This window comes from Dromiciops gliroides, chromosome 3 (assembly GCF_019393635.1).
Source record: "Dromiciops gliroides isolate mDroGli1 chromosome 3, mDroGli1.pri, whole genome shotgun sequence".
Lineage (NCBI taxonomy): Eukaryota > Metazoa > Chordata > Mammalia > Microbiotheria > Microbiotheriidae > Dromiciops > Dromiciops gliroides.
The window spans coordinates 622,603,490-622,629,717 of record NC_057863.1 but is presented as its reverse complement, the minus strand read 5'-3'; the positions used below and the strand labels follow the sequence as shown (position 1 = coordinate 622,629,717).

The following is a 26,228-nucleotide window of genomic DNA, read 5'->3' as shown; positions in this document are numbered from 1 at the left end:
GGATTTGGAGATCCTCTTCTATCATGAGTTCCCTGGAACTCTTCTGTACCATTGCATTGTTGAGAAGAATATAGTTAAGGTCAACTTTCTAATCAATTAGTCGACTAGAATTTATTGTGTACTGTGTGCTAGGCGTTATGCTAAGCTGGGGATACAAAGAAAGGCAAAAAAATAAATAATTTCCTGAAGAGCCAATGGGGGAGACAGCATGCAAACTTCTCTCAGCCTCAGTTTTCTTATTGGCAAAACGGGGGATGATAATAGCACCTACATCTCAGGGGTATTGTGAGGATTGTATAAAATATGTGGGGGCAGCTGGGTGGCACAGTGGATAAAGCACTGGCCCTGGATTCAGGAGGACCTGATTTCAAATCTGGCCTCAGACACTTGACACTTACTAGCTGTGTGACCCTGGGCAAGTCACTTAACCCTCATTGCCCTGCCCCCCCCCAAAAAAAAAAAGAAAAAAAAGGAAATTTGTAAGATTAGTATGAGTCCAGATGAGAACTAATATTACTGATAGACTAGAAGCTTATCAGGGATATGGACTATGTTATTCTTATCTTTCTATTCGAGAAAATCAAATATTGATTTTCTATTTTCTATTTGATTCCATTCTGTAATTGATTCTATTCAAGAACTGCTGAGCCAATGTCCCTCCCAGCTCTGACACTCTATGGGCTCCTGGGCCTCAGGAAAATTATTTTGTCAGCTATGTGGAAGATGGATTTGAGTAGGAAGAAACTTGAGCCATAAAGACCAATTAGAAGACAATTGCAACATTCTGGGTGAGATGGAATGAGGATAAATAAAGGATATCTGTATATATATATATATATATATATATATATAAAAGTTTATAGCTAGATATACATATATAAAGTAAAATATATGTTCATTCATATACACACACAGTAAATAAAAGAATACATACAAATGTGTATTTAGATACATGCAGCATATGGAGTATAAGAAATATAAGATATGTAAATACAGAACATATAGTATATAGTAAATGTCAAGTAATTTATGTGGGAATTGTCCAGCAGAGTCTGAATGATAACGATATCACAAGGCCCTCTAGATGCTCCTGTTTGCAAATGATTTTGCTGATTATATCAAACCCCAGTATGTTGTAGGCAGAACCTCTCAAGTGGGATCACACAGGAAAACCCAAATGAAGCAAAACTATTGTGCAGATAATGATATGCAGTTAAACATTTAGAACTCATCCACCAATACTTATTTCAACTAATGACTAGACCTGTGTACACTTACTGTGTAAAATAAGTGCCTACCATGTGCAAGGCATTTCTTGTATGCTAAGGATATAAAGACAAAAATTGAATGATACTCATATTCAGGATCTTATATTCAACCTGGGAAAATACCATATAAGTTTATACATACATGTACACACACAAACATATATATATATATACATACACACATCTACATATATACACACATGAAGTAAATGCATTTGCAGCCTCAGGTGTGGTATGCCTTTTCCCCAATCTTGATCTCTGGGTTGATTTGCTCACTGAACCTTTACTCATGCTAACAGGTCTGGTGTTTCCAGAGAGAAGTGATGACCATATCTATGACTCAAAACCCTCGCTTAGAATAGTAGGGGTAACACTGTGTGTGTGTGTGTGTGTGTGTGTTTGGGGGGAGGGGACAGTTCTATTACTCACTACTTTAGCTTCTGAGCCCCTGCTGGTGTGCTTCAAATTTCTACAAAAATCAGTCATAATTGACACCATTAACTTTGTTCGTCCACTTTTCTTTAAATTCTTTTTTTAATTCTGAAATTAACAAATACCAAATAAGATGAACATTTACTATTAACTATTAAAATATAGCATTTACTTAATGATAAGGCAAAAGCAGTAATAACCAAATATTTACTCAATAGAAAGCAAAAGTAACAATAAATCAACTATAACAGTTACTCAATAAAACCTGGGCCACACTTTCCTACCAATGTATGAAGTATGTTGGGGAGAGAAACTTTTAGAAACTGCAGGGAGACACATGAGTAGAGAAACCCATCTTCCTGGGGCAACCTACATATCTGGGCTTCAGGCCTTGACATCCTTGTTCCCTTCAGGAACAATCTATGCCTCACAAAGCTGCTTCTCTGCTAATGGTAATTGCTCTTCTACTTGGCAAAACTTTTCTTTTTGCTTTCAAGCTAATGGATCAGTGATAAGCTCTTTTTGCTTTCAGCCTCTCTTAACAGGGTGCTGAGAAAAGTGTCATACTCTTTCTTTCTTTTTTTTTTGGGGGGGTGGGGGGCAATGAGGGTTAAGTGACTTGCCCAGGGTCACACAACTAGCAAGTGTCAAGTGTCTTAGGCTGGATTTGAACTCAGGTCCTCCTGAATCCAGGGCTGGTGCTTTATCTACTGCACCACCTAGCTGCCCCACACTCTTTCACTGAAAAGTCAAAAGTTCTTAAGCTAGAGAACTTCCAAGCTCCCCTGCTCTGCAAATAGTAGGAAATTCTATTTTGTCCAATAAGCTCCAAGAATCTTCTCTCTCTCTCTCTCTCTTTTTTTTTTTTTTTTGGTGAGGCCATTGGGGTCAAGTGACTTGCCCAGGGTCACACAGCTAGTAACTGTTAAGTGTCTGAGGTCAGGTTTGAACTCAGGTCCTCCTGAATCAGGGGCTGGTGCTCTATCCACTTCGCCACCTAGCTGCCCTCCAAGAGTCTTCTTTCAGCCAAAGCAAACCTATCTTTCCCTTCTGTTTCTCTGATGCCAGAGAGGACAGAAGGCAACACAGGTATCACTAAGAGATTTCCCCTCTCTCAGCTGTTGATGGTAGCTGAAGAGCAGTAGCCTCACAGGCTTCATATAGGAGGATTAAGCTCAAGTGAGCTTCCAGCAACTATTCCAGTCTTTCTCCACCCAACAAGCAAAGCAATGATTCTACTCCAGTCATCAAGTTCCTAGCAAAACTGTGAGTCAGCTGTCTATTCTGAAGTCTCCTATATCTGCTTCTTCTGTTTATCTCATTTCTTGCCTTCTTAACTTCTCTTCTGCTGTCATCTTAACCTTTTATGCCTACAATTTGAACCTCCTGGTGGTTAGTGATTTGACTATAACTCCTTGGCCTCTTTTAAGACTCATCTCAAATCCCACCTTCTTCAAGAGACCTTTCCCAATCCCCCTCAATGTTTGCTCCTTCCCTTTGAGATTATAGTCAATTTACCTCATAAATATCAGTTTGTATATAATTGTTTGCATGTTGTCTCCTCCATCAGACTATGAGCTTCTTTAGAGCAGGGAATGTTTTTTTGCCTTTCTTTGTGTCTGCATCATTTAGCATAGCAACACACACACACACACACACACACACACACACACACACACACACACACACGACTTAATAAATGTCAGCTGCTGTTGCTAATGATAATTAAAAAGTAAAACTCAAGAAATCCACCTTTCTATCAGAAATGAACCCAACAGTCCTTGGCTTCCAAATAATTATTTGACTTAATTTACATTTTTGTCAAGTTACAAACTTTAAAAATCTAAAAATAGTCCTGCAAATAAGTTGGTGCACCACAATGTTTGGCAGTCTTTGTTACTTCAGTCTGCTCTGTCTTTAGACAGGACCCTCTCCGCACATTCATCTGAGGAACAGTTCTCTGTCTGGTCCTCAGAATCACCGAGCTGCCTTTATAATCTAGCAAAGCTCATGTAGGGAGTGAGTATGCTTGGAATCTTCTCTCTTCCCCTTCTTGTGTTTTGAATTTCTATATTATTTTTAATAAATGCTAGTTGATTGATTATAGTCCAACTCAAGTACCACCTTTCCTGATTACCTTCAAGTCAGTAATTTTACTTTTTTTTCTATATGCCTAGCATCTAGCACAATATCTGGAATATAGCAGGAGCTTAATAAATGCATATTGATGAAATAATTTCTTCTTAGACCTCTCATGACACATTACTTTGCACGTCCCTAACACACTTATCAGAGCTGCTAGATGGTTCAGTGGATAGATTGCTGGGCCTGGAGTCAGGAAAACCTAAGTTCAAATCCAGCCTCAGATACTTACTAGCTGTGTGACCCTAGGCAAGTCACTCAACCTCTGTTTGCCTCAATCCACTGGAGAAGGAAATGGCAAACCATTCTAGTATCTTTGCCAAGAAAACCGCATGGACAGTATGGTTCATGGAGTCACAACGAGTCAGGCACAAATCAATAACAACAGTAACCTTATGTAATTCAGTGATCTGTATTGGTATCTTATCTGTCTGCTAAGGTATAAATTCTAAGTTTTATGGGACAGCTAGGTGGCACAGTGGATAGAGCACTGGTCCTGAAATTGAGAGGACCTGAATTCAAATCTTACCTCAGACACTTATTAGCTCTCAAACCCTGGGCAAGTCACTTAACCCCAATTGTCTGGAACATCAAGGCCAACTCCAGTCGTCCTGATGTATATCTTGCCACTGGACCTAGATGGCTGGTAGAGAGAATGAGGCTGGTGACTTTGCACAGCCCTCCTTCACTTAAATCTAATTCAGTGCAAGTCATGACATCACCTCGATGTTGTGTTCCTCTTTGAGAACCAAGGACAAACATATGGGCTATAAGCTCTATAAAAGCAGGGACTGAGTTTTAGCTAATTTTTTGGTCTCCCTCAGGATAGCAAATACTCTGCATACACTAAGTGCTTAATAAATATTTGTTGAAATTGTTGAGCCAGATTGTATCAGTGATACCTCATATTTGTGTGGCTGTGTAAACTGTAAGTGCTTTCACATAGTATCTTATACTGTCCTGTCAATGGTTCTGTCCTATGAGGTGGATGGGGTGGGGTTTAGCAAGGACTCTGACTCACCAGTTCTAAGCTCCTACTATGTGCAGACCATGAAGAAGATGAAAAGATTAGAGATCAAGGTTCTTGTAGGGCATAAGTCTTAAACTGATGGGGGGGGGGAAGAGCATAGCATTGACAAAGCTAGGGAGAGATCCCAGACCTCATTCATTCATTTAATGAATATACATTGCTAGTTTTAATTTGTTAGGAAGAGAGGCAGCAGGGCATGGTCACCATCCTCGGTATCATGAAGACCTGGGTTCATGTCCTGCCTCTAACACATCCTGGCTACATGACTCTGGTCAAGTCACCTTACCTTTTGGTACTCTAGGGGCTAAATTGCAGAAGGAAGAAAGGAAACAAATATTTATTAAGCACCTACTATTGCTAGACACTATTCTGAGTGCTTTACAAATATTATCTCTTGATCCTTGAACAACTCTGCTAGGTAGGTGCTATTATTACCTTCATTTTACAGTTCAGGAAAGTGAGGCACACAGATTAAGTGACTTGGCCAGAATTACATAGCTAAGAAGTGTATGAGGCTAGATTTGAACTCTTTCTGACTCTAGACTCAGTGCTCTATCCACTACCCACTTAACTGCCTCTAATAAGCGAATGAATGAAAAATCAGCCAACTAATAATCATTTCTTCAACTGTTTCCTAGTTTTAGTCTCTGTGTCCCCGGTGGCTAGCTTAATGCTTTGCTTCCCTACCTCGTTGTCTAGCATAGTAGGTGCTTAATAAATGACTGATTGGTACAAGAGATTCCCTTACTAGAAATCCCTTACACCAATGAAATCATGGTTGTGGTAGGAAAAAATCAGTCTACCTTTCAGGGTCTTTTACCATCAAATCCATCTTGAACCTATTAAGTGCTTACAACACCTAGAACATGGAGCTAAGTGCTGGGGGGTGGGGACCAGATACGTGATTTCATTGGCAAGAAACTGGGAAGTGCCTTTACCAATGCTAGTTGGCATCTTCTCTGCAATTTATAGACCCAGAGGGTCCTGAGTGTTTGGGTGACTTGCCCAGAGTGGCATAGCAGGTATATGTCAGAACCCAGGACTTCCTGGATCCCGGGCCATGACCCTGCTCTGAGCTGGGGACAGAGAGCAGAGACAAAATGGAAAACAGCCTGTTGTGGCCTGCCATTAAGCCCATTTCTCTAGCTTGATTTCTTGCTCTACCCTTCCAACCAAAAGGAACTATTCACTGTGTGGGCTTCTGTACCTTCCTGCCTTCAAGCCTTTGCATAAAGACAATTTCTGTCCCTGAAATTCTTCCCCTCCCCCCAAAAAACAGCTCTTGTTGAAGTCTTCCATAAATTTCAAGTCCCAGCGCAGACTGCCCCCTCTTCTGAGAGGCACTCTCTGATTGCCCCTGCCAAAAGCAATCTCTTCCTCCTCTGATATTTCATCTTTCAAATCCCAGCATGCTCCTCCTCCCCTACACTCCCCCCTCACCCTCCCCAACTCTCCAAAACTTCTACCAATAGCTTTTCCCAGCTCCCAAAGCAGGGAGGGCTCTGAGTCCTGTCTACTATAATTCAACTCTTGGGTTTCTGTGTTATTTCTGCCAGGTCATTAACCACACGCGGCATCAGGAAGAAATTGACTTCCTTTCAATTCCCTGGCCCCTCCATCACTAACCTGATGAGGTGTCATGGGGATGGGTAGGTGCTATTTACAGACTCAGGCACAGGGATTGGGGAGCAGGAGAAGTCCAGGGCAGTAGGGTGTTGTGAATGGGGTTCCCCTCCCCTCTCCCCCAGCCACAGTGACTCATGGGGGGAACACTCTTCCCTCCCTCCCCTAAGGAGGACAGTAACTATAACTCATCCTGGAAGTCAGCCAGATGCATGGGGAAGAGAGGAACAGTGGGCGGGGCATTTTGCTGGTGTTTTACCTAGTGGGGTTGCTTCCGGACAGAAGAAAGAAAAAAAAAACCAAACACCAGACACACATACACACAAAAACCCCCTCTTGCTCTGGGAAGGAAATTTCTGACATTTGCTTCTTGACTTAAATACTTGGCCTTCAGTGGCAGAATTTGCATGGGGCTTACTGGGATGGTAGATTTGAGGGAAGCATAAAGAAGGGGTGAGAAGGGAGGTGGAGGGCTCCGTGTGGTAGAACCCCTTCCTTCCTTTCTCCAGGTTAAGGTAGAAGGAGAAAAGAGAGGCTAATGGAGGCAGCTAGGTGGTGCAGTGGATAGAGCACGGGCCCTGAATTCAGGAAGACCTGAGTTCAAATCCGGCCTCAGACACTTGACACTTACTAGCTGTGTGACCCTGGGCAAGTCACTTAACCCTCATTGTTTTTCAAAGTGATAGAGAGAGAGAGAGAGAGAGAGAGAGAGAGAGAGAGAGAGAGAGAGAGAGAGAGAGGCTGAAAATTCTAGGTCTCTCTCCCCACACCCAAACTCCATTCCCCAGAAAAATGGGGCAAGGGATCATGGGATTTTGAGTTGGAAGGGACTTTAGAGGATCCCTTGGGCATTGTGGAGAAGCCTAGGGACTTCTTGGAGTCATGCCATTAAATGAAGAAAATAAAACACAGGATTACAAAGGAAGCAATTATATTGAAATATAGTTATCAAAACATTTTTTAAAAAACAAGTTCAGGGACCCTGAATCCCCTCATTTTACTGAGAGAAAAACTGAAAGGGAAAGGAGAAAATTCAAAACAAAACAAAACAAAAAAAGGAAGAGACCTGTCTAAATTTACCCAGATAGTAAATACTAGTGCCCAATATTGAAACTCAGGCCCTCTGACTCAAGAAAGCAGTGTGGTATGGTAGCCACTAGAGGGAGAGAACCTGAGTTCAAATCCTGACTTTAATACTGACTATAGGTATGATAGTGGGCAAGTCACTTTCCTTTCTGGAGTGTTTCCTTATCTTTAAAAGAAGGAGCTTAATTAGATAATCTTTGAGATCTCTTCCAGCTGCAATGCCCTGATCTTCCTCTTGTCCCCAAGGGTAGTTGAGCAGATACTCTCCAGGGGTTCTGCCAAGGGCCAACATCAGCCTAGAAGAATGAACTAAGCATATGCTGAGGGAATTCTCTCACATTAGTGGAATACAGAAGATGAATCTCCATCCTCTATCAGTGGCTCCTGTGTGGAATCCAAACTTACTCTCCTTGACATTCAAGGCTCTCTCTATCTGACATTCAAGGCTCTCTCTGACCTGGAGACTCCCTCCCTATCCTATATTTCTTTTCACAAAAGTGATCCCCTCCTGGAGTTAGTTTAATATCCTTACTGTCCTGCTCATATGGCCTGTTTGCTTATGCTTTTGAGGCCAAGGTAGGCATCTATGTCCAGGGAAGAAGAGGAACACATTTGACGGTCAGTGTTCTATTTATGATTCTCTTGTCAAGGCTCATCCTTGTATTGTAAAGCATTGTAAAGACTTGGCTGAGCTTACTTCTAGAGACAGCTTGTGTTGGTGGGTTAGAAATCAACTTAATAATATATAGTCAAAATTATATCAGAGTGACATCAATAATTCCTTTACATATTGCAATCTCTGAGGTCATAAAAGGTAAAGAAAAGACAGACCCATAATCCCATGCTTTCTTTGATGTCATAAAAGTTGAATAAACTTAGAGTCATAATCTCATAATAAACCTAGTTAAACAGACTTCATAGGTAAACTAAGTCAGGTTATAGATTAAACTACCTCTAGAGGGTTCACAAATAGGCTGATTGGGGGGAGGCAGAGATTACATGTTGCTGAGGAGTCAAGAACAATTGAGATTCTTCCTCTGGCTTCTTATTATTTAAGGAACTTTTAAGGCCTTAAGTACATTTTCACATCCTATGGGACAAATTTTGGTCAGATGAGGTTAATATTAATGAAAGACAGGCTTTTAGTTAGCCATAAGTTGCAGGAGCAATGTCTTGAACCCTTAATAATAAAAATTAAAAGAAAATTTAAAAATAAAAGATTCCATTATAATACTGACATGCTAATTTCTAATATGATAAACATTCATAGATATAACTGACATAAACCAAAATTCTTTGGAGAGTTACCAATAATGTTTTTAGTGTAAAGGAATCCTGAGACCAAAAAGTTTGACAACATTCTGAAAAGGGCAAGATGTTATATTCCTATGAAATCAATGCATTTCAGAGCTAGAAGGGACCTCAGAGGCCACTGAGCCCTATCAATGCCTGAACAATGATACCCCTTTCCACCTCTTCAGAAAGCATTCCTTTTCCCTTTGCTTAAAGACCTCCAAGGAGAAGGAAACCAGTCCTTCCCAGTGCTGATCAGGGTAGCCTCAAATTTCTAGGAAGGATTTCCTGACATCAAAACGAAACCTGCCTTTTTGTGCCTTCCCACCTTTACTTCAACTTTTGTCCTCCCTCTGGAGCCAAGAGGACCAAATCTATTTCCCCTTCTACTTGACTGCTTTTTAGATATCTCACAATAGCTATTGTGTTTCCCCCCAATCTTTTTTTCTGGCTAAACGCTGTTGATCTTCGGCTGATTGTTTTCCCTCCTTTCCAGATATGCTCCAGTCTGTTAGAATCCTTCTTAAAATGGAGCATTTTTGTAGCCTAGGTGGGATCTGACCAGGACAGAGTCTAGCGGGTCTAGTATTGCTGGTGTTTTACACATTCTGTTCTTCTAAATTCATACTGGGTAACTTCAGTTTTCTGGCAGCCATCTCACCCTGTTGTCTTATATGCAATATTTAGTCCACTAAAACCCCCATATCTTAAGGGAAGGTGATTTTTGAACTTATGTCAAACTTTACATTTATTCCTATTTCATTTTATCTTATCCATTTTTCTAGTTCAAGGATCAGCAAAATATGGCCTATGGACCAATTCTAGCCCACCTGAAGGCAAAATTTGACTTGCTATCTGTTTTTGTACAGCTTAGCAGGCTGAAAATATTTTTTTTGCTTTTTGAAATAAAGTTTTCATATATCTAAAACTGTAAAAAAAACCCCAAAAACCTACTCTTAATTCATGTGTCATACAAAAACAGGCAATGGGCTGAATTTGGCCCTTCAGATGTTCTAGGTTTGGTTCCCAGATCATAGTTTACTGACCCCTGTTCTAGTCTATTGAGATCTTTTTGGATCCTGATTGTCAAATATGCTAGCTATTCCTCCCAGATTCAGTTCATCAGCATGTTTTCTATGCATACCAAGTATGGATCTTCATCCAAGGCACTGATAAAAATGCTGAACACTGTTGACCAATGTAAACACAGATCTCTGAGGCACTCCCCTAGAGACCTCCCTCTAAGTTAACATCAATCTATTCATTACTATTTTCCTGATATTCAATCAGATCTGAATCTACCCACCTCTGGCCAAGTCAACAGGCATTTTATAAGCCCTTATTATGTGGCAGGTACTTTGCTAAGAGCTGGGAATACAAATATAATATTGGTTGCATCTTGTCTCTGCCATTAGACTGTAAGCTTCTTGAGGGCAGTGACTGTCTTTTGCCTTTTTTTTTTGTATCCCCAGCACTTAGCACAGTTTCTGGCACATAGTAGGTACTTAAAGTGCTTATTGAGTGAAAGAAAGACAGTTGGGTTTTGGGGTTTTTTTTCGGCGGGGCAATGAGGGTTAAGTGACTTGCCCAGGGTCACACAGCTAGTAAGTGTCAAGCGTCTGAGGCCGCATTTGAACTCAGGTCCTCCTGAATCCAGGGTCGGTGCTTTATCTACTGTGCCACCTAGCTTTGCCTTCAAGGAACTCACTTTCTAGTGGAAGATGACAACTCATAAAAGGAAACTCAAGGAGGAGAAGACTATCTATATTGGGGCATGGTAGACAAAATCCAAAGAGTCATAAGTGTAGCATGGAGAGGAACAAAAACATGGTTGGCCTGGGATTCCACCTTAAAATTGAGGTTCTGGAAAGAATCAGGCCATCAGAGGCAGGGCCACAGGCAGTGAGGATACTTCCATTGTGAGAAGAAGGGTTGGAGTGAACTTCCAGGGTGAGAAAGCTTTCCTCCAGTAAGTTGGTTACTATTAAGTCATTTCTATCCTATAGAATCCTTACAAAACTGCCTGCTGGGTGCAGTGTCTCTTCAGGTCAGGTTGTTCAGCCTGTTATCTGGCCTACATCTCCCCAATAATACCATGAAATATTAATACAATACCAATAATACTTCCCCCCAATAATAACACGAACAACTTTGCAAAATGCTTTGCTGAAATGTAGGTGAATTATGTGTAAACTATTTCCATAATCTACTAGCCTAGTAACCTTATCAGAGAAGAAGATGACATTTAGTTGTTCTTATGATGCCATACTATATCTTTGTAATCACCAATTGCTTTTTAAGTTGTTTTTCATGAATCATTTCTTTATTTAATGTTGTTGTTGTTTTTTCAAAAATTTTCCAGGAATTGAAAGTCAAATTCACTGGCCTGTAGTCAACAAACATTTAACTATAGTGTGCAGACTGTACTCTTTCCTCATTTTTAAAAAATCGGGTCACTTCCCCTTTTTTGGTCCTGTAACATCTTTTTCATTCTCTGTGATCTTGCTTTCTAAGAATCTTTTGAGTATTATTTTATTGTTGAACACCCATCTTTTTCCATTCATGGTTGAGCTCAAATTTTCAGGGTAGCTCACCTTGGGCTGCAACTTGAGCTCCTTTAGTCTTCAAAACAAATTATTCCATTATTTTCTGTGTTTTTCTGGTGAGAAAAGAATAGTATTGTATTATTCAAATTTCCTTTCCCATGTATTTGGAAGTCTTTCTTCTAGCCGTTTGCAGAATTTGTTATTTTTCAATGAAAAATTTTAATTTAGCCACAATGTGTCTGGGATCCTTTCAATTAGTACATTGTTTTCTGTGTTCTTTGGTAGCCAAATACAGGATTGATTGGAGAGAGGAAAGACTTGAGGCAGGCCAACTCACCATCAGGCAAGAGTCCAAGCATGAGTTATTGAGGATCCACACCAAGATGGTGGCAGTATCAGAGGAAAGAAGGGAAAATGTTTGAGAGATGTTATAAAGCCTCCGCAGCAGACTGGATGTGGAGGGTGAGAGATAGTGAGGAGTCTTAAGCTGTAAGCCTGAGGAATTGGGAGAATGGTGTTGACCTCTACAGTAATAGGAAAGATGGGAGGTGGGAACGGTTCAGGTGGAAAGATAACGATCTCCATTCTGGACATATTGAATTCAAGATGTCTTCTGGACATGCAGTACAAGATAATTTGGAAGGCAGAGATTTGAGAATGGAGCTCAGCAGAGAGATTGTGGCAGAACAGGTAGATCTGAGAATCATCAGCACAGAGGTGGTAATTAAATCCATGGGAATGGATGAGGTCACCAAGTGAGGTAGTATAGAGGGGGAAGAGAAGAGGGTCCCTGTGGTTTGAGGGCATGATCTGGAGGAGGATCCAGAAAAGGAGATAGAGAAGAAGTGGTCGGATTGGTAGGAGGAAAACCAAGAAGAAGTGGTGTCCTGAAGACCCAAAATGCCCTCTGAGAGCTTTTCTAGCTCTAAATCAATGTTCCTTTTTTATAGATAAGGAAACAAGACTTAGGGCCATCAAGTGACTAGTCCAGGGTCCCACAACCAGGGAACCTTAGGTCTCTTTTCTCCAGACCTACTCTTGCTATACTGTTCCACGAAGACCTAGAACAACTCTGTTCTCTCTTCTAGATTATGTGTCTTGGAAGTCATGTCCCCAAAAGCCCCAAGACTGCATAAAGAAGTGTGGTGAGGACCATTACATGGAAAATGAGCGGAAACCCCGATGCCAGTCTTGTGTTACCTGCCTTGAAGGTATTGTCCTTGCCCCTACCCATTCATTGATCCATTTCCCCATTCTGTCCTTTCTCACCTATGAAGGGATTGTGTGTGTGTGTGTGTGTGTGTGTGTGTGTGTGCGTGTGCATTGTTCGCATGCGTGTCCCATGAGGCCAATGAGAAAGAGGAGTACCCTAGAACTTGCTGGTTAGGAGCTAGCTGGTTAGTTTCCCTAAGCCAGCCCTTACAACCTCATCATTATAGGCCAGAGAGAGCCATCTTTTATTTTTAAGTGTTTTATTGGTATTTTTGCTTTTTTTTTTTTTTTAACTGCTGTAACTTTTCAATAACCCATAATGCCTGGAGAGCCCCACCAAAATCAAACTAACAAAGGAGTTGCTCCTGACAGTGTATGCAACCTTTTGTATCTATAGTCCCCCTCCCTACATTTCCCTACCTCTCTACCGAGAGCAGGGAAATGTATTTTGTCATTAATTATTTAGAACCAAGATTAGACGCTGTGTAGAATCTGAATTCAGATAGGTTCTTTTCATTCACATCAGTATAGAGGAAGTTAGGTATTAGAGAAGAGAGAGTGCTAGGCCTGGAGTCAGGAAGATCTGAGTTCAAATCCAGTCTCAGTTACTAGCTGTGTGACCCCTGGGCAGGTTACCTACCCTGTTTGTCTCAGTTTTGTCTAGTACAAAGTAGAATAATAATAGCACCCGCTTCTGTTGTATAAATTGTTGCTGTTTTTTGGTTTTGTTTTGTTTTGTTTTGTTTTGTTTTGTTTTGTTTTGCAGGGCAATGAGGGTTAAGTGACTTGCCCAGGGTCATACAGCTAGTAAGTGTTAAGTGTCTGAGGCCGGAATTGAACTCAGGTCCTCCTGACTCCAGGGCCGGTGCTCTATCCACTGCGCCACCTAGCTGCCCCCCAGTGTACTTCTTAGAGAGGAAACCCATATCCCTTTGGCTTAACTCTAATTGTGAGGATTTTTTTTCCTGACATCAGGCCTAAATGTGTATCACTGGCACTTTTACTCATTGATCCCAATTTTCCTTTCTGAGGCCAAGCTAAATTGGTCTCATTCCTCTTCTACTGGACAGCCCTTAAGACCCGAAATATGGCATTTATAGAGGGCTTTAAGGTTGGCCAAGCTCTTTACATGGCTTATCTCATGTCATACTTTTGAATAAAGCAATTAGTTCCCCACTCCCACCAAGCTAAACACCCCCAGCCCTCTGATGGATCCATGTCCTGCCTAAAATGTGGCACCCAGAACTGACCACAATGCTCTGGGTGTGGTCTGACCATGTGAGCACAAGGATTCTCACTTCCCTAGTCCTGGGTGCTCTTCCTCTCTGAACACATCGGAAGAGCACTTCCTCTTTTTCAGCCTCTGTATAACTCTTCTGACTCATACTGAGTCTGGTTCTGTGCTCTTATCTAGGACCAGCCCAGATAAACCCAGAGAGGCTCACTGCCTGAAATGTAGCCACTAGGTGATGGGTTGTGTTTTTGTGGGGGGCATATGATAGCTCATGAAAAGAACTGACTACAAAAAAGGAGAGGATCTGTGCTTTGTGAGTCAGCGGTAGTACCCATGATGATGAAACCATTGATCTTTGGAAGTGTTGAGGAAGTGCTTGTTGTAATAGCAAAAATAACCTCGTAGGTTGTTATATTTCAGAGCACATTCAATCCATCCGTTTGTCTAATCATTCATTCATTTAACAAGTGTGCCAAAATTTTTTCTTAAATTAAAAATAATTTAAAAAACCCAAATGTGCCAATGGCCTATCTGTTTATCTAATCGTTCATTCATTTAACAAGTGTGCCAAAATTTTTTTTAAATTAAAAATAATTTAAAAAACCCAAATGTGCCACTGGCCTATTATGTGCAAGGCTCTGTGTTTGGGGGCTAAGAGGAGGGTACAGAAGTTAATAGGATATGTTTCCTACCCTTGAAGGGCTATTAGTCTAGTAGGGGAAATCAGACATGAAAGACCAATCATTATAGCACAAGGCAAAACAGGATAAGTCCACATAGGAAGGACAGAGTGCTTTAAGATCTGACAAAGGGAAAGTGTACTGCTGGCTTGGGGTAGAGAGGAGAGGGATCAGAGAAGGTTTCACAGAGGAAGTAGCATTTGAACTGGACATGAAGCATGGGTAGGACATTCAGTGTCCTACATGCAGTGGTGCACCAGAACTTTTTAGATGGAAGGAACTTTGTGAGCAAACGTGCAGAGGTGAGAAAGTAAAGTATATGTCAAGTGACTTCATATTGGTCATATTGGTGTGATGTGGAAGTTGACAGACCCCAAGGTTTTAGAAAAGCAGTGGAATCTTAACAGAAATAAGAAGTCAGCAGGAGGAGCTGGTTTGTAGGGTACAGTGTGCGGGCCTTAAGAGAAGTACATGAATGTGTCTTTGAATGAGGAAGATAATGCATGTGAAAGCACCTTGGAAAGCATAAAATAGATTTAGAGCCAGAAGGGACCTTAGAGTGGGCTAACCCTCTCACTTTACAGATGAGGAATCTGAAGATCAGAGAGGGAGGAGTGTCTTGCTTGGGGTCAGAATCAGGATTTGAACCCAGGTCTTCCTAATTCTCTATGAACCATGCCACATAGCTTATTGGGAAAAGCTGTTCCACCTCCTCAGACTACCCTTCAATCCAATCTAATCCAATTTAACCCAACCTAATCCAACCCAATCCAGTCCAATATAACCCAATCCAAGCCAAGCCAATAAGCATTGATTCAGTTGCCACTGGGTCTAAGGGACTGTGCAAAGAGCTGGATATATAAAGATGAAATGAAAAACTGTACCTACCCATGTGGAATTTATATTCCTCTGAAATTATCCCTTTGGAAAAAATAGGCTGCCCTCAGGGCACTAGGTAATTGCTCCCTGGTATTCCTCCCGCCTTCTTATGGTCCCTTTGTATCCATCCCCAAATTCTGTTACCTCTCCAGAGTCCCCTCAGCTAACCCTCTTCCTTCAAGCTCTATCAGATTGTTCTTGAATGGTCTCTTCTCTCCAGATGACCTGGTGGAGAAGTCTTCTTGCACCTGGAACTCCCCTCGGGTCTGTGAATGCCGGCCTGGCATGTTCTGTGAAACAGCAGCTGCCAACTCCTGTGCCCGTTGTACAAAACACTCCCTGTGCCCACCAGGAAAGAGAGTTCAACTCCAAGGTAGGGAATCTCTATCCCACTATCTCCTTCCCTGCAGCCTTCCTACCTCTCCCCACCCCAGAGGCTTCAGATCCCTACCCCCCACCCAGTCACCTTGAAGTGAATGACCTCTAGCCCATAAGTCAGCTTAGGCTGTTACTTGGGTATTGTTACCCTTTAGTACAGTTGGGTTGGATGATGGATAGAATAGAACACTCCTTCAAAACAGGGTGAGAAGGGTGGGGCTGTCTTTTTTTCTTTAAGAATGTGGGTCTGAAAAAAAAAGAATGTGGGTCTGGTAATTATTCTCCTTGTTTAGAATCACAGGTTTAGAGCTGAAAGCAATCTCTCAGGTCATCTTTTTCCACTCTCAACCCCTTTTCGCCTGAGAAATTTTTAGACGACCCCATGTATATAGGTATATAAAATAGGTATACAAATCAAATATTCTCTGCCAAATTTTTGGTGACCCCCACATTCAGTTACACGACCCTATATGGGGTCCCAACCCACAATTTAAGAAGCTTTGATCTAGTCCAATCCCATCATTTTACCAATGAGAAAACTGAAGGCCAGACAGTTAAGGGACTTGCCCAAGATCACATAGTTTAAAATATGATAAAGTCAACATTTGAACCCAGGTCTTTTCTTGGGGGGGAGGGGTAGGTAGGGATAATAATTGTGATTTCATCTGTGTAGAGAGCTCCCATTGAAGAAACACTCTTCGCCAATGTAGATTAGCAAATCTTTTGTAACCTGTACCCTTAGAGAGCTCTCTAGGCCACCGAGAGATTTAATGATTTGCCCAGAGTCACATAGGATGAGCTTGAATTCAGTTCTTCCCGATTCCTGAGATAGTTCTTTCCCCACGATGCCATACTGCCTCTTCAATCAATCAGTCCCTTTATCAACAAGCATTTATTTGTTTGTTTGTTTGTTTGTTTATTTATTTTTGGTGAGGCAATTGGGGTTAAGTGACTTGCCCAGGGTCACACAGATAGTAAGTGTTAAGTGTCTGAGGTCAGATTTGAACTCAGGTCCTCCTAAATCCAGAGCCAGTGCTCTATCCACTGAGCCACCTAGCTGCCTGATCAACAAGCATTTATTACCCATGTATTATCTCTCTTGCTAGAATGTAAAATCCTTGATGGAAATCGTGGTTTCACTTTTGTCTCTATGCCCAGCACTTAGCATCATCCTTGCCCTCGAGGGTCATACATTCCAACAAGAGAGACGATATGTATAGTACATCTAGAGATATAATTATAATAATATAGTTATATATTATGTTCTATATTGTAATATAAAATATGTATAATAATTTATGTATCTCTTTAAGGTTTTCAGAGTATTATATATGTTATCTTACTTGAGTTTTTAAATGGAAGAGGGGCAGCTAGGTGGCACAGTGGATAAAGCACCAGCCCTGGATTCAGGAGTACCTGAGTTCAAATCCAGCCTCAGACACTTGACACTTACTAGCTGTATGACCCTGGACAAGTCACTTAACCCCATTTCCCCACAAACAACAACAACAACAACAACAAAAGATCTGAGTTCCAATCTGGCCTCAGTCACTTCTGAGCTATGTGACCCTGAGCAAGTCATTTTACTTGTCTGCCTCAGTTTCCTCAACTGTAAAACGAGGATAACAAAAGTACCTGTTTCATAGGGTTGTATTGAGGATCAAATGAGAAATTATTTATAAAAAGCACTTAGCACACTGCCTTGCATACAGTAGGCACTTAATAAGTTCTTGTTTCCTTCCTCCCTGTGTTTGTAAAGTGCTTGGCACAGTTCCTGGCATATAGTAGGCACTATATAAATGTTTGTTCCCTTCCCCCCTTCCATCTCTCCACAGAGTGGAAGGAGGTGCATTCATTCTCCCAATTCTTTCCCCCAGGCCAAGCTTCTTGGCTATTATAATTACAGAGTGTTCTATTTCAGTTTTGTTGTTCTTTCCATTTATATAGTTGTAGTCATTTTGTTCTCCTGGTCCTATTTGCTTTGTTCTGTAGCATTTTGTACAGTTTTCCCCATGCGTCTCCGAATGAATGAATGAATGAATGAATGAATGGATGGATGGATGGATGGAAAATCATTTATTAAGCCTTTAACACATACCAATGACTGTTTGGATTGCCAGGGACCCAGAAACAAAAGCAAATCCAGTTCCTATTCTCAAGGTGATTATATTCTCATAAAGACAATGCCTATAGGGGAGTGATGGGAAAGGACGGATGACTGGACCAGGGAATTCACAGGAAGAATGAGTGGATTAATTGGGCAGCCTGCTGAATTCTTCATATTCTTATAGTTTATGGGCAATAATATTATATTGTGTTCATGTTCATTTCCCCATCAATGGGTGGTCAGTCTTAATAGGAAGCTTTTTGCACAACTCCTACCTACTGCTCCCAATTCCTACCATCAGAATCAAGCAGGAATAATATCCCTTTCCAATCTGGTAGCCCTTGAAATCCTGGAAGACAACTATTCCATCCTCTGTAAGTCTTCACTTCCCCAGGTTAAGAATCCCCAGACCCTTCCTCTTATCCTTGAGTGAAAGCTAGTCAGGAAAGCCAGGATAAGAGCTCAGCTTTCCCAAGCCCGTTTGATGAGTGCTTTCTGCTAGGATTTCTTAAGCATGATGATGATGGTGGTGGTGGTGGTGATGATGATGACGATGACATTGAAGCTAGCACTGGTAAAGTGCTTTAAGGTTCACAAAGCACTTTAGAAAGTAAGCAAGCATTTATTAAACACTTTCTATGTGCAAGGTGTAAGGGACTAAAATTCCAGCTAGTCTGTCTAAAACATCTAATGAATGGTCGCCAATAAATTATAAGGTTTAGCAAGAGTTAGACTTTTTTTTTTTTTTTTTAGTGAGGCAATTGGGGTTAAGTGACTTGCCCAGGGTCACACAGCTAGTTAAGTGTTAAGTGTCTGAGGCCGGATTTGAACTCAGGTACTCCTGATTCCAGGGCTGGTGCTCTATCCACTGCGCCATCTAGCTGCCCCAAGAGTTAGACTTTTAAGCATTTATTAAGGAGAATAAGAATTTGGTGAAAAAGAAAGAGAAAGGCCTAGATTCATCTGTCTGTTAAAGAGAGAGTGCATTTCTAGCCCCCTTCTCCACCCGCGTCCTGAGGAAAGAAAGCGAGAGCACCAGCCTTGCCCCCTCTTCCTCCCACAAGCAAACATCACTTCCTGATGCCAAAGAGCCGCATGTCTTGTCCTCAGATGCCTTCTCCTCATGGCGGAGCATCCTGCAGTAAGTCTCCAGAAGGTGGCATCATTCCAATTATTACAGTCCCCCTTTTGTTTCTTCAAGAAACAAGGGGTGTTTCCTTGATGAAACACAGGTATGGTGATCATTCTTTGGGATTGCAAACACCAGCAAAAAGAAATCCAGTTTCTGCCCTCAAGTTTCTGCCCTTACACACACAAAAAGAGAGCTGAAAAGCATTAGGTTGGGGGGGGGGCGTGATTTTGAAGTCCAGAGAAAGCTAGGAACAGGACCTGAAGTCAAGAGGAGAAAGAGAGGCAGGCCTGCCTGGATTCCTTCACAAAATGGAAGCCTCAGTAAGAACTCACCAATTGGAAAAGACAGAGCAGGTCTCACTGAGGGATACTCCAGGATCAGCGGGATATGTCCTGCTGGGGTGTTTGGGTGTTCAAGGATAAGGAGACTGAGGATGTGAGGCATTGGTGTCCAAACTGAATTAAGCTTTAATAGTGTGATAAAAATGATCTGCTGCTAATCACTGGATCAACACTCAGAGATAGTTACCTGTAGATTTTATTTATGCTGGGGCAGCTAGGTGGTGCAGTGGATAGAGCACTGGCCCTAGATTCAGGAGGACCTGAGTTCAAATCTGGCCTCAGAAACTTAACACTAGCTGTGTGACCCTGGGCAAGTCACTTAACCCCAATTGCCTCACAAAAAAAAACCATATTTTATTTACTCCTAAAGGGCAGGCTCATCCATATGAAAAGTCACAGAGCTCAGAGCATCAAAGTTGGCAACCTCACGTAGAACATGAATATATAAGCAGTGCTGAAAAGTAGAATTTTACAGAAAGCAAGAGGGAAAGATAAGGGCATATGTGTCTGCAAACAAGTAAAAGAAGGGGGAAGCTACAGATATCTGAAATCTGATGAGAGTAGGAGTTGTGGCTTCTTTCCTAGCCTTGATTTCGCAGATGTTGTGACCTTCCTTGACTTCCAGGAATACTGTCTTGAAGTAGAGATTGCGTCAACGTTCCTTTCTTATCAATGGTGACAAGAAGCCTGAGTCTTTCCCATAATGCTCTTTCTCAGTAACAGCAAGAGACCCAAGTCAGTGATTCTCTTGCTGCAATAGGTTTAAAGCTGGAAGGGATATCGTAGGTAATGTAGTTTAACACCTTCATTTTATAGAAGGCCAGGGTCCGGGACCCAGCATCACAAAGGATAAGACTTGGTCTTTGCTTCCTTGTCCCCGATTTCAGGGAACTCACCATCCATCAATCACCTCTTAACACGGAGTTATCTTGGTATATGCTGGGAAAGAGCATTGAATTTGGAGTCAGAGGCCCTGGGTTCAAATCTCAGTCTTCTCGATCTGCCACCTGTGTGACCTGAGGCAAGTCGATTCTCCTCTTTGGGCCTTAGTTTTCCTTATCTGCAAAATGAGGGCAGATTAGACTAGTGACATTTAAGATCCCTTCCATCTCTACATCTACAACCCAACATCTAGAACCCTATGACCAACAAAGACCATTCTGGATCTTAGATCTAACTCTATCATCTCAGTATTCTCATTCAAAAGAAAGTACAGTTATCCCTTCCACAGCTTGACTTTTCCCATATCTGTTTTGCTATATTTTGGGTCAGCATAAGAAATTAAATGTGAACTTTGGGGGGGGGTCGTAGAAGCCCAGATGACATCCGAAGGCCAGCAGACAACACAAAAAGTTTAGGACCTCAGAAATGCATAAAATATATATATTGTACAATATCAATGTATTCTATCTTTTAATACCATAATAATTCAGACTGCTTCTTTGGTACAAAGAGAAGACCAAAAAATTTATGAGGATTTGCCAGATTTTGGGGGCATGATACCCCTAACCCTTTTGATGTGGAAGGGATAACTACTATCTTATGCAAAGTCTCAGGGTTATTATCTTGGTTATTATCAACCAAGTGATGGCCTCACTGACTAGTTTTGTCATCTATAAAATGAGGGGATTAGACTAAATGACTTCTAAGAGCCCTTCTACCTCTATACCCTAAAATGATACCTCCAATCAGTCCCTAATGGGTTGTGTTTAGTGCTTAAGTCTGCTCTGGTGCGCTATCTGGGTGGCCACAAGATGGCACCCAAACCCTCATTTTAGAACTAAGAAAACTAGGACTGGGAAGATTTGGAAAGATAGTCAAAGTGACGATCAAGTGTGCCAGGCACAAAGCTGGAAATACAAAGACTAAAGCGAAATAGCTCTTGCCTTCAAGAAGTTTACACTCTAATGGGGATAAACAACCTGCATAAGAATATAAACAGGATTTGAACCCAGCTCTTCTGATTAAGTTTTGAAAACTTTCTGCTAGGTCACAGGCCTGTTGTCTACCTTGAAGGTAGCTAGCTCTCTCTGTTGCCCACAGCCATTTTCCAGTTAGGGAGAACTTCTCAGGGAGGCAAGTTCTCTTGTGTCAGGCATATGTGCTAAGTGTAAGGGATACAAAGAAAAGTAAAAGAGTTCACAATCTAATAGGGGAGAAAAAATGCCAAGAACCGTGTGCAACCAAGCTATAGGGAAGAATTCATGATAATCATAGAAGGAAGCCACTAAGACTAAGGAGGGCTGGGAAATACTTCTTAGCAAAGGTGGGAGAAGTGGAGAAAAGTAAGGAGAGAAATCCAGAAAAAGCAGAAGGACAAACCTGCTTTTTCCTAACTTGAAGTCCAGCCCTCTGTCCACTATGCCAGGTCATCTCAGGGAGTTGGGAGTTGACCAGCCCATCTATCTAATTCCTCTAGATAATTTCCAAGAAGGCTGCTTGCCTTCAGGAGCTTACATTCTAACGGGGGGAGGGGTTTGCCAAAAAGCTGTCACCTATTGAACGTGTCCCCTCCCTTCTTTGTATCTGTGTTTCTTCATCTGGAGAACAAGGCACTAGATGTCTTTCTGAGGTCTTTTTTCTAGCTCCAATATCCTGTGTTTCAGTGAAGGGCTAGAAAAGGGATTTGATTCATCTGACCCTCTGTGTTAAGCAGCTTATAGCCATCTATCTGTTCTCTGGGATAGAAATTTCTAGGTCAGACAATGTGTATTTTGGGGCACCTATTTCTGAGCTCCCCAGGATCCAAAGTACAACTCCACCTCCTCTTTATAAAAATACTGGAACTGCTAGTGGTAATGCTGATGGGGGGAGTTGCTTCCATCCACAGGCACCTTGGAGAAGGACACTGTCTGTGAGCCCTGCCCCCCTGGGACCTTTTCCAGCCACAAATCCAGCAGCAAGGATTGCCAGCCTCACACCAGGTAACCCCGGGACACCCTTGGCTGGGCAGCCTCAGGGCAAGCTGGGGAAGAGCTCTTTGAGGGCAGGAGGATAAACCAGATGACTTCTGGGGGGTCCCTTTCTGCTTGAAAACCTGGGAAGCTATGATTGAGTTAGAGATAAGACAGAATAGAATTAGGTGCTAAAATGAGTGGTCCACACTGCAGACCCATAGGAGTTCAGGGAAGAAAGTGATGTAGGTTGGAGTATATGCATACAGTAGGGAAGGCTTCTTGGAGCAGGTGGGTCTTAGAAGGCTGAGTGGACCGATATTTGGACTCATTCTTTGACATACAGGATGAACTCGACAAGGGATATTTTTTTGGTTGGTTGGTCATAGTGGACCACAGGAATGAGACACCTTCTCTGTGCTGGCACCCCTGTCTCTAACCTATGTTATATGTTACTATTTGTATGACCTTGGGCAAATCATTTAACCCCTGTAGGTCTCAGTTTCCTTATCTGTAAAATGAGGGGGTTGGTCATTGCCTTTGAATCCCTTTTAGCTCTAGATCTAGGATCCTAGATTCTAGGGGCTCAACCCATTACTGCTCCTTCCTCCGAGGGAAAAGACCAATAGGGCATGGTTTCCTCCTAGATTATCTGCAGGTACAAGCTTCACTGCCTTTAGCAGGAGAGTGCCTCACTTCCCTTTTCCTTATCTGTAGAATGGGCAGATGGTCAGTCAGTCTCTTCTTTCCCTACCTAGATGTCCCAAGATGATCAAACAGATGGGAAATGCTACTCATGACCATGTCTGCTCTGACCCGGATCCATCAACCTTTCTGCCAGAAGCTGTCATGAACCTACACACCATTTCCCCCACTGTCAGGATCCCAGATACTACAGACCCTTCTAACACCACAACTGACCCTTCCAACCAGAGTTCCACCCCTGGCATTGGGACCATCTCACCATCTCTCACAGGAAGACCCAATCCAGGTAATTTCTTGTGAAGGCTTGGTTTCTAATGGAGTAGACTGGGGCCAGTAGAGACCTCCCTACCCCACAGGCAAAGGGGTCTGCACCGAGGCGATTTGGGGTGGGAGAGACATCCTTCCTCATTTACTAACATTTCCCAGGGAAACCTGAGGTCCAGAGGCAGTGTGGTACAATGGAGAGAGTACTAGGTCTGGGCTCAGAGAACCTGAGTTTAAATCCCACTTCTGGTGCTTATGTGACTTCAATCGAGTCTCTCTGGGTCTCAATTTACCAAATCTGTAAAATAAGGGAGTTGGAATGGATGGCTTCTAGAGTTATGATCTGACAGTTTGATGATCTGTAAGATGTTCTCCATCTCTAAATCTATGGTCCTGGACACTCTGCTCCCTGGCCTGACCTCTCATGAGGGGGTAGTGCCTCTGCTTGAAGCTGCAGCTGCTGACAGGAGGCTGGGAGGTAGGTCTCATCAGACTTTGGTGATCAGTATATTTCTAACCCTGTCTTTCCTTATCTTCCCCTCTCCTTCCTTCCTTCCTTCCTTCCTCCCTTCCTTCCTTCCTTCCTTCCTTCCTTCCTTCCTTCCTTCCTTCCTTCCTTCCTTCCTTCCTTCCTTCCTAGGTGTCCTCAGGCTTTTTTTGGGGGGCGGGGCAATGAGGGTTAAGTGACTTGCCCAGGGTCACATAGCTAGTAAGTATCAAGTGTCTGTGGTCAGATTTGAACTCAGGTCCTCCTGAATCCAGGGCCAGTGCTTTATCCACTGTGCCACCTAGTTGCCCCTATCCTCAGACTTTTGTGATCAGTATATTTCTAAGTCTGTCCTTCTCTCCCTCTCTTCCTCCCTCCCTCCCTTTCTTTCTTCTTCTTTCTTTTAAAAAAATTCTCTAACTTGTGTGTTTTTATATCACCTTGATGTCCCAGTACATTTCTAATTTTTTTCTACCTGGAGAATAATACCTTGTGACAAATAAAAAAGGAGGGAAAATAAACAGATCAGCAAAAATAATGAACACATCAATTGATATGACCATTTATGTAATATTCTATACCCAGAGTTCCCCACTTTTTAAAAAATTATTTTATTCCTAATTTGTGGAATAAAACAAGTATTCCCATAAAACGGTATGATTAAAAAAGATTATTGTACATGAAATTGCAAATCTATTATGTACAACTTGCTATTCCTTTGAAATATAGAATAAAGTTTTCATGAAAATTTCTATTTTCCCCTTTTTTCTTTCCTCCTTCCCACCCCACCTTAGAAATGGCTACCATTAGACACAAATACTATTTACACATATATGGAAAATCATCCTGGACATATATTTATCAGTTCTTTCTCTGGATGCAGATAGCATCTTTCTTTATATGTCCCTTATTTTTAATTTGGGTATTTATAATAGTCAAAATGACTTAGTCGTTCAAAGTCGTTCTTAAAATAATGTTGTTACTGTAAATGGTGTTCTCTGGGTTCTGCTTATTTCACTCCACTGTTTCATGCAAGTCTTTTCTTTCACTTCTGCAGAGAAGGTGGGGAGAGCCAGCCCTGTCTTTTTCATGGGACTTGTGAATGAATACAGCATGGTATCATGAAAAAGGTCTAGCCTTGGAATCTGATCCATGGTTGAATCCTGGTTCTAGCTGAACTTGGGAGTCCTTGTACTTCTCTGGGTCTAGATCAGGGCATCTTAACTTGGAGGTCCATAGACACCCCCCCCCCCCAAATGGTGTATGGTCTGTGAACTTGAAAAAAAAACACATCGTTATTTCAATATGATTGGTTTCCTTGGGTAAGTTTATGGATTTTATGTTATGCATTTAAAAACATTATTCTAAGAAGGGGTCCATAGGCTTCATCAAAGGGGCCATGACATGAACACAGAGATTAAGGAACCCTGGACTGATGCTCTCCATGGATTCTTGGTTCCAAAATCTGTGATCCTCCACAGATCCTAGTACAGGAAAACCCAGGATGGACAATGCGCTCTTTTTTTTTTTTTTAAAGAAAGTCCTTTTTTTGTTTGTTTCTTTGTTTTTGTTTTGTGAGGCAATTGGGGTTAAGTGACTTGCCCAGGGTCACACAGCTAGTGTTAAGTGTCTGAGGCTGGATTTGAACTCGGGTCCTCCTGACTCCAGGGCCGGTACTCTATCCACTGTGCCACCTAGCTGCCCCGGACAATGCACTCTTGATGAACCCATGAATGTGTACAACCATTCTGGAAAGCAATCTGGAATTATGCACAAAAAGTTACTAACCAGTAGATGCCCTTTGATCTAATGACCACTATACTGAACAAAATGATCAAAGAAAGACAAAAAGGTTCCATGTGTACAAAAATATTCATAACAGCTCTTTTCGTGGTGGCAAGAAAACCACAAATAAACTGGAAACTAAAGGGATTCCCATCAACTGAGGAATGGATGAATACATTGTGGTATATGAATAAGATAGAGTGCTCTTGTATTGTAAGAAACAAGAAAATAGATTATTTCAAATAGACCTAGAAAGACTTATAGGAACTGGTGCAGAATGAAGCAAATAGAACCAGGAAAAAATTATACTATTTATAAATGCTACAAAATGAGCAAAGTTTGAAGACTTTTATAAACTGATGAAGAATGAAATGAGCAGAACCAGGGGAACAATTTATAGAGTAATAACAGCATTATAAAGACAAATAACTTTAAAGCTGTAAGAACTATGATCTTATATAAAAAAGAAAGAAAAATAAACTATGTTCAATGCACTGAGATTCATGATGAATCCAGAGGATGGATGATGAAACATGCTCTTTGCTTTCTGCTGGAGAGGTGAAGGATTCAGGGCATGGAACAATGCACCTATTTTTGGAACATAGCAAATGAGGCAATTTATTTTGGTGACTATATGTATTTATTGCAAGGAATTTGTTTTTCTTTTCTCTTTTTTTCCCCAGTGGGATGGGAGGGAGAGAAAGATTTCT

The 26,228-nt window shown here is 41.7% G+C and overlaps 1 protein-coding gene across 1 annotated transcript in view; it reads left to right on the top strand.

Annotated features, from left to right (window-relative positions):
- Nucleotides 1-26,228, top strand: part of TNFRSF8 (TNF receptor superfamily member 8) — a 67,199-nt gene that overhangs the window by 24,991 nt on the left and 15,980 nt on the right. The window contains exons 3-6 of the mRNA XM_043997239.1: nucleotides 12,509-12,631; nucleotides 15,646-15,798; nucleotides 22,214-22,307; nucleotides 23,159-23,268. Coding sequence (XP_043853174.1) covers nucleotides 12,509-12,631; nucleotides 15,646-15,798; nucleotides 22,214-22,307; nucleotides 23,159-23,268 — 480 coding nt within the window. The remainder of the gene's footprint in view (nucleotides 1-12,508; nucleotides 12,632-15,645; nucleotides 15,799-22,213; nucleotides 22,308-23,158; nucleotides 23,269-26,228) is intronic.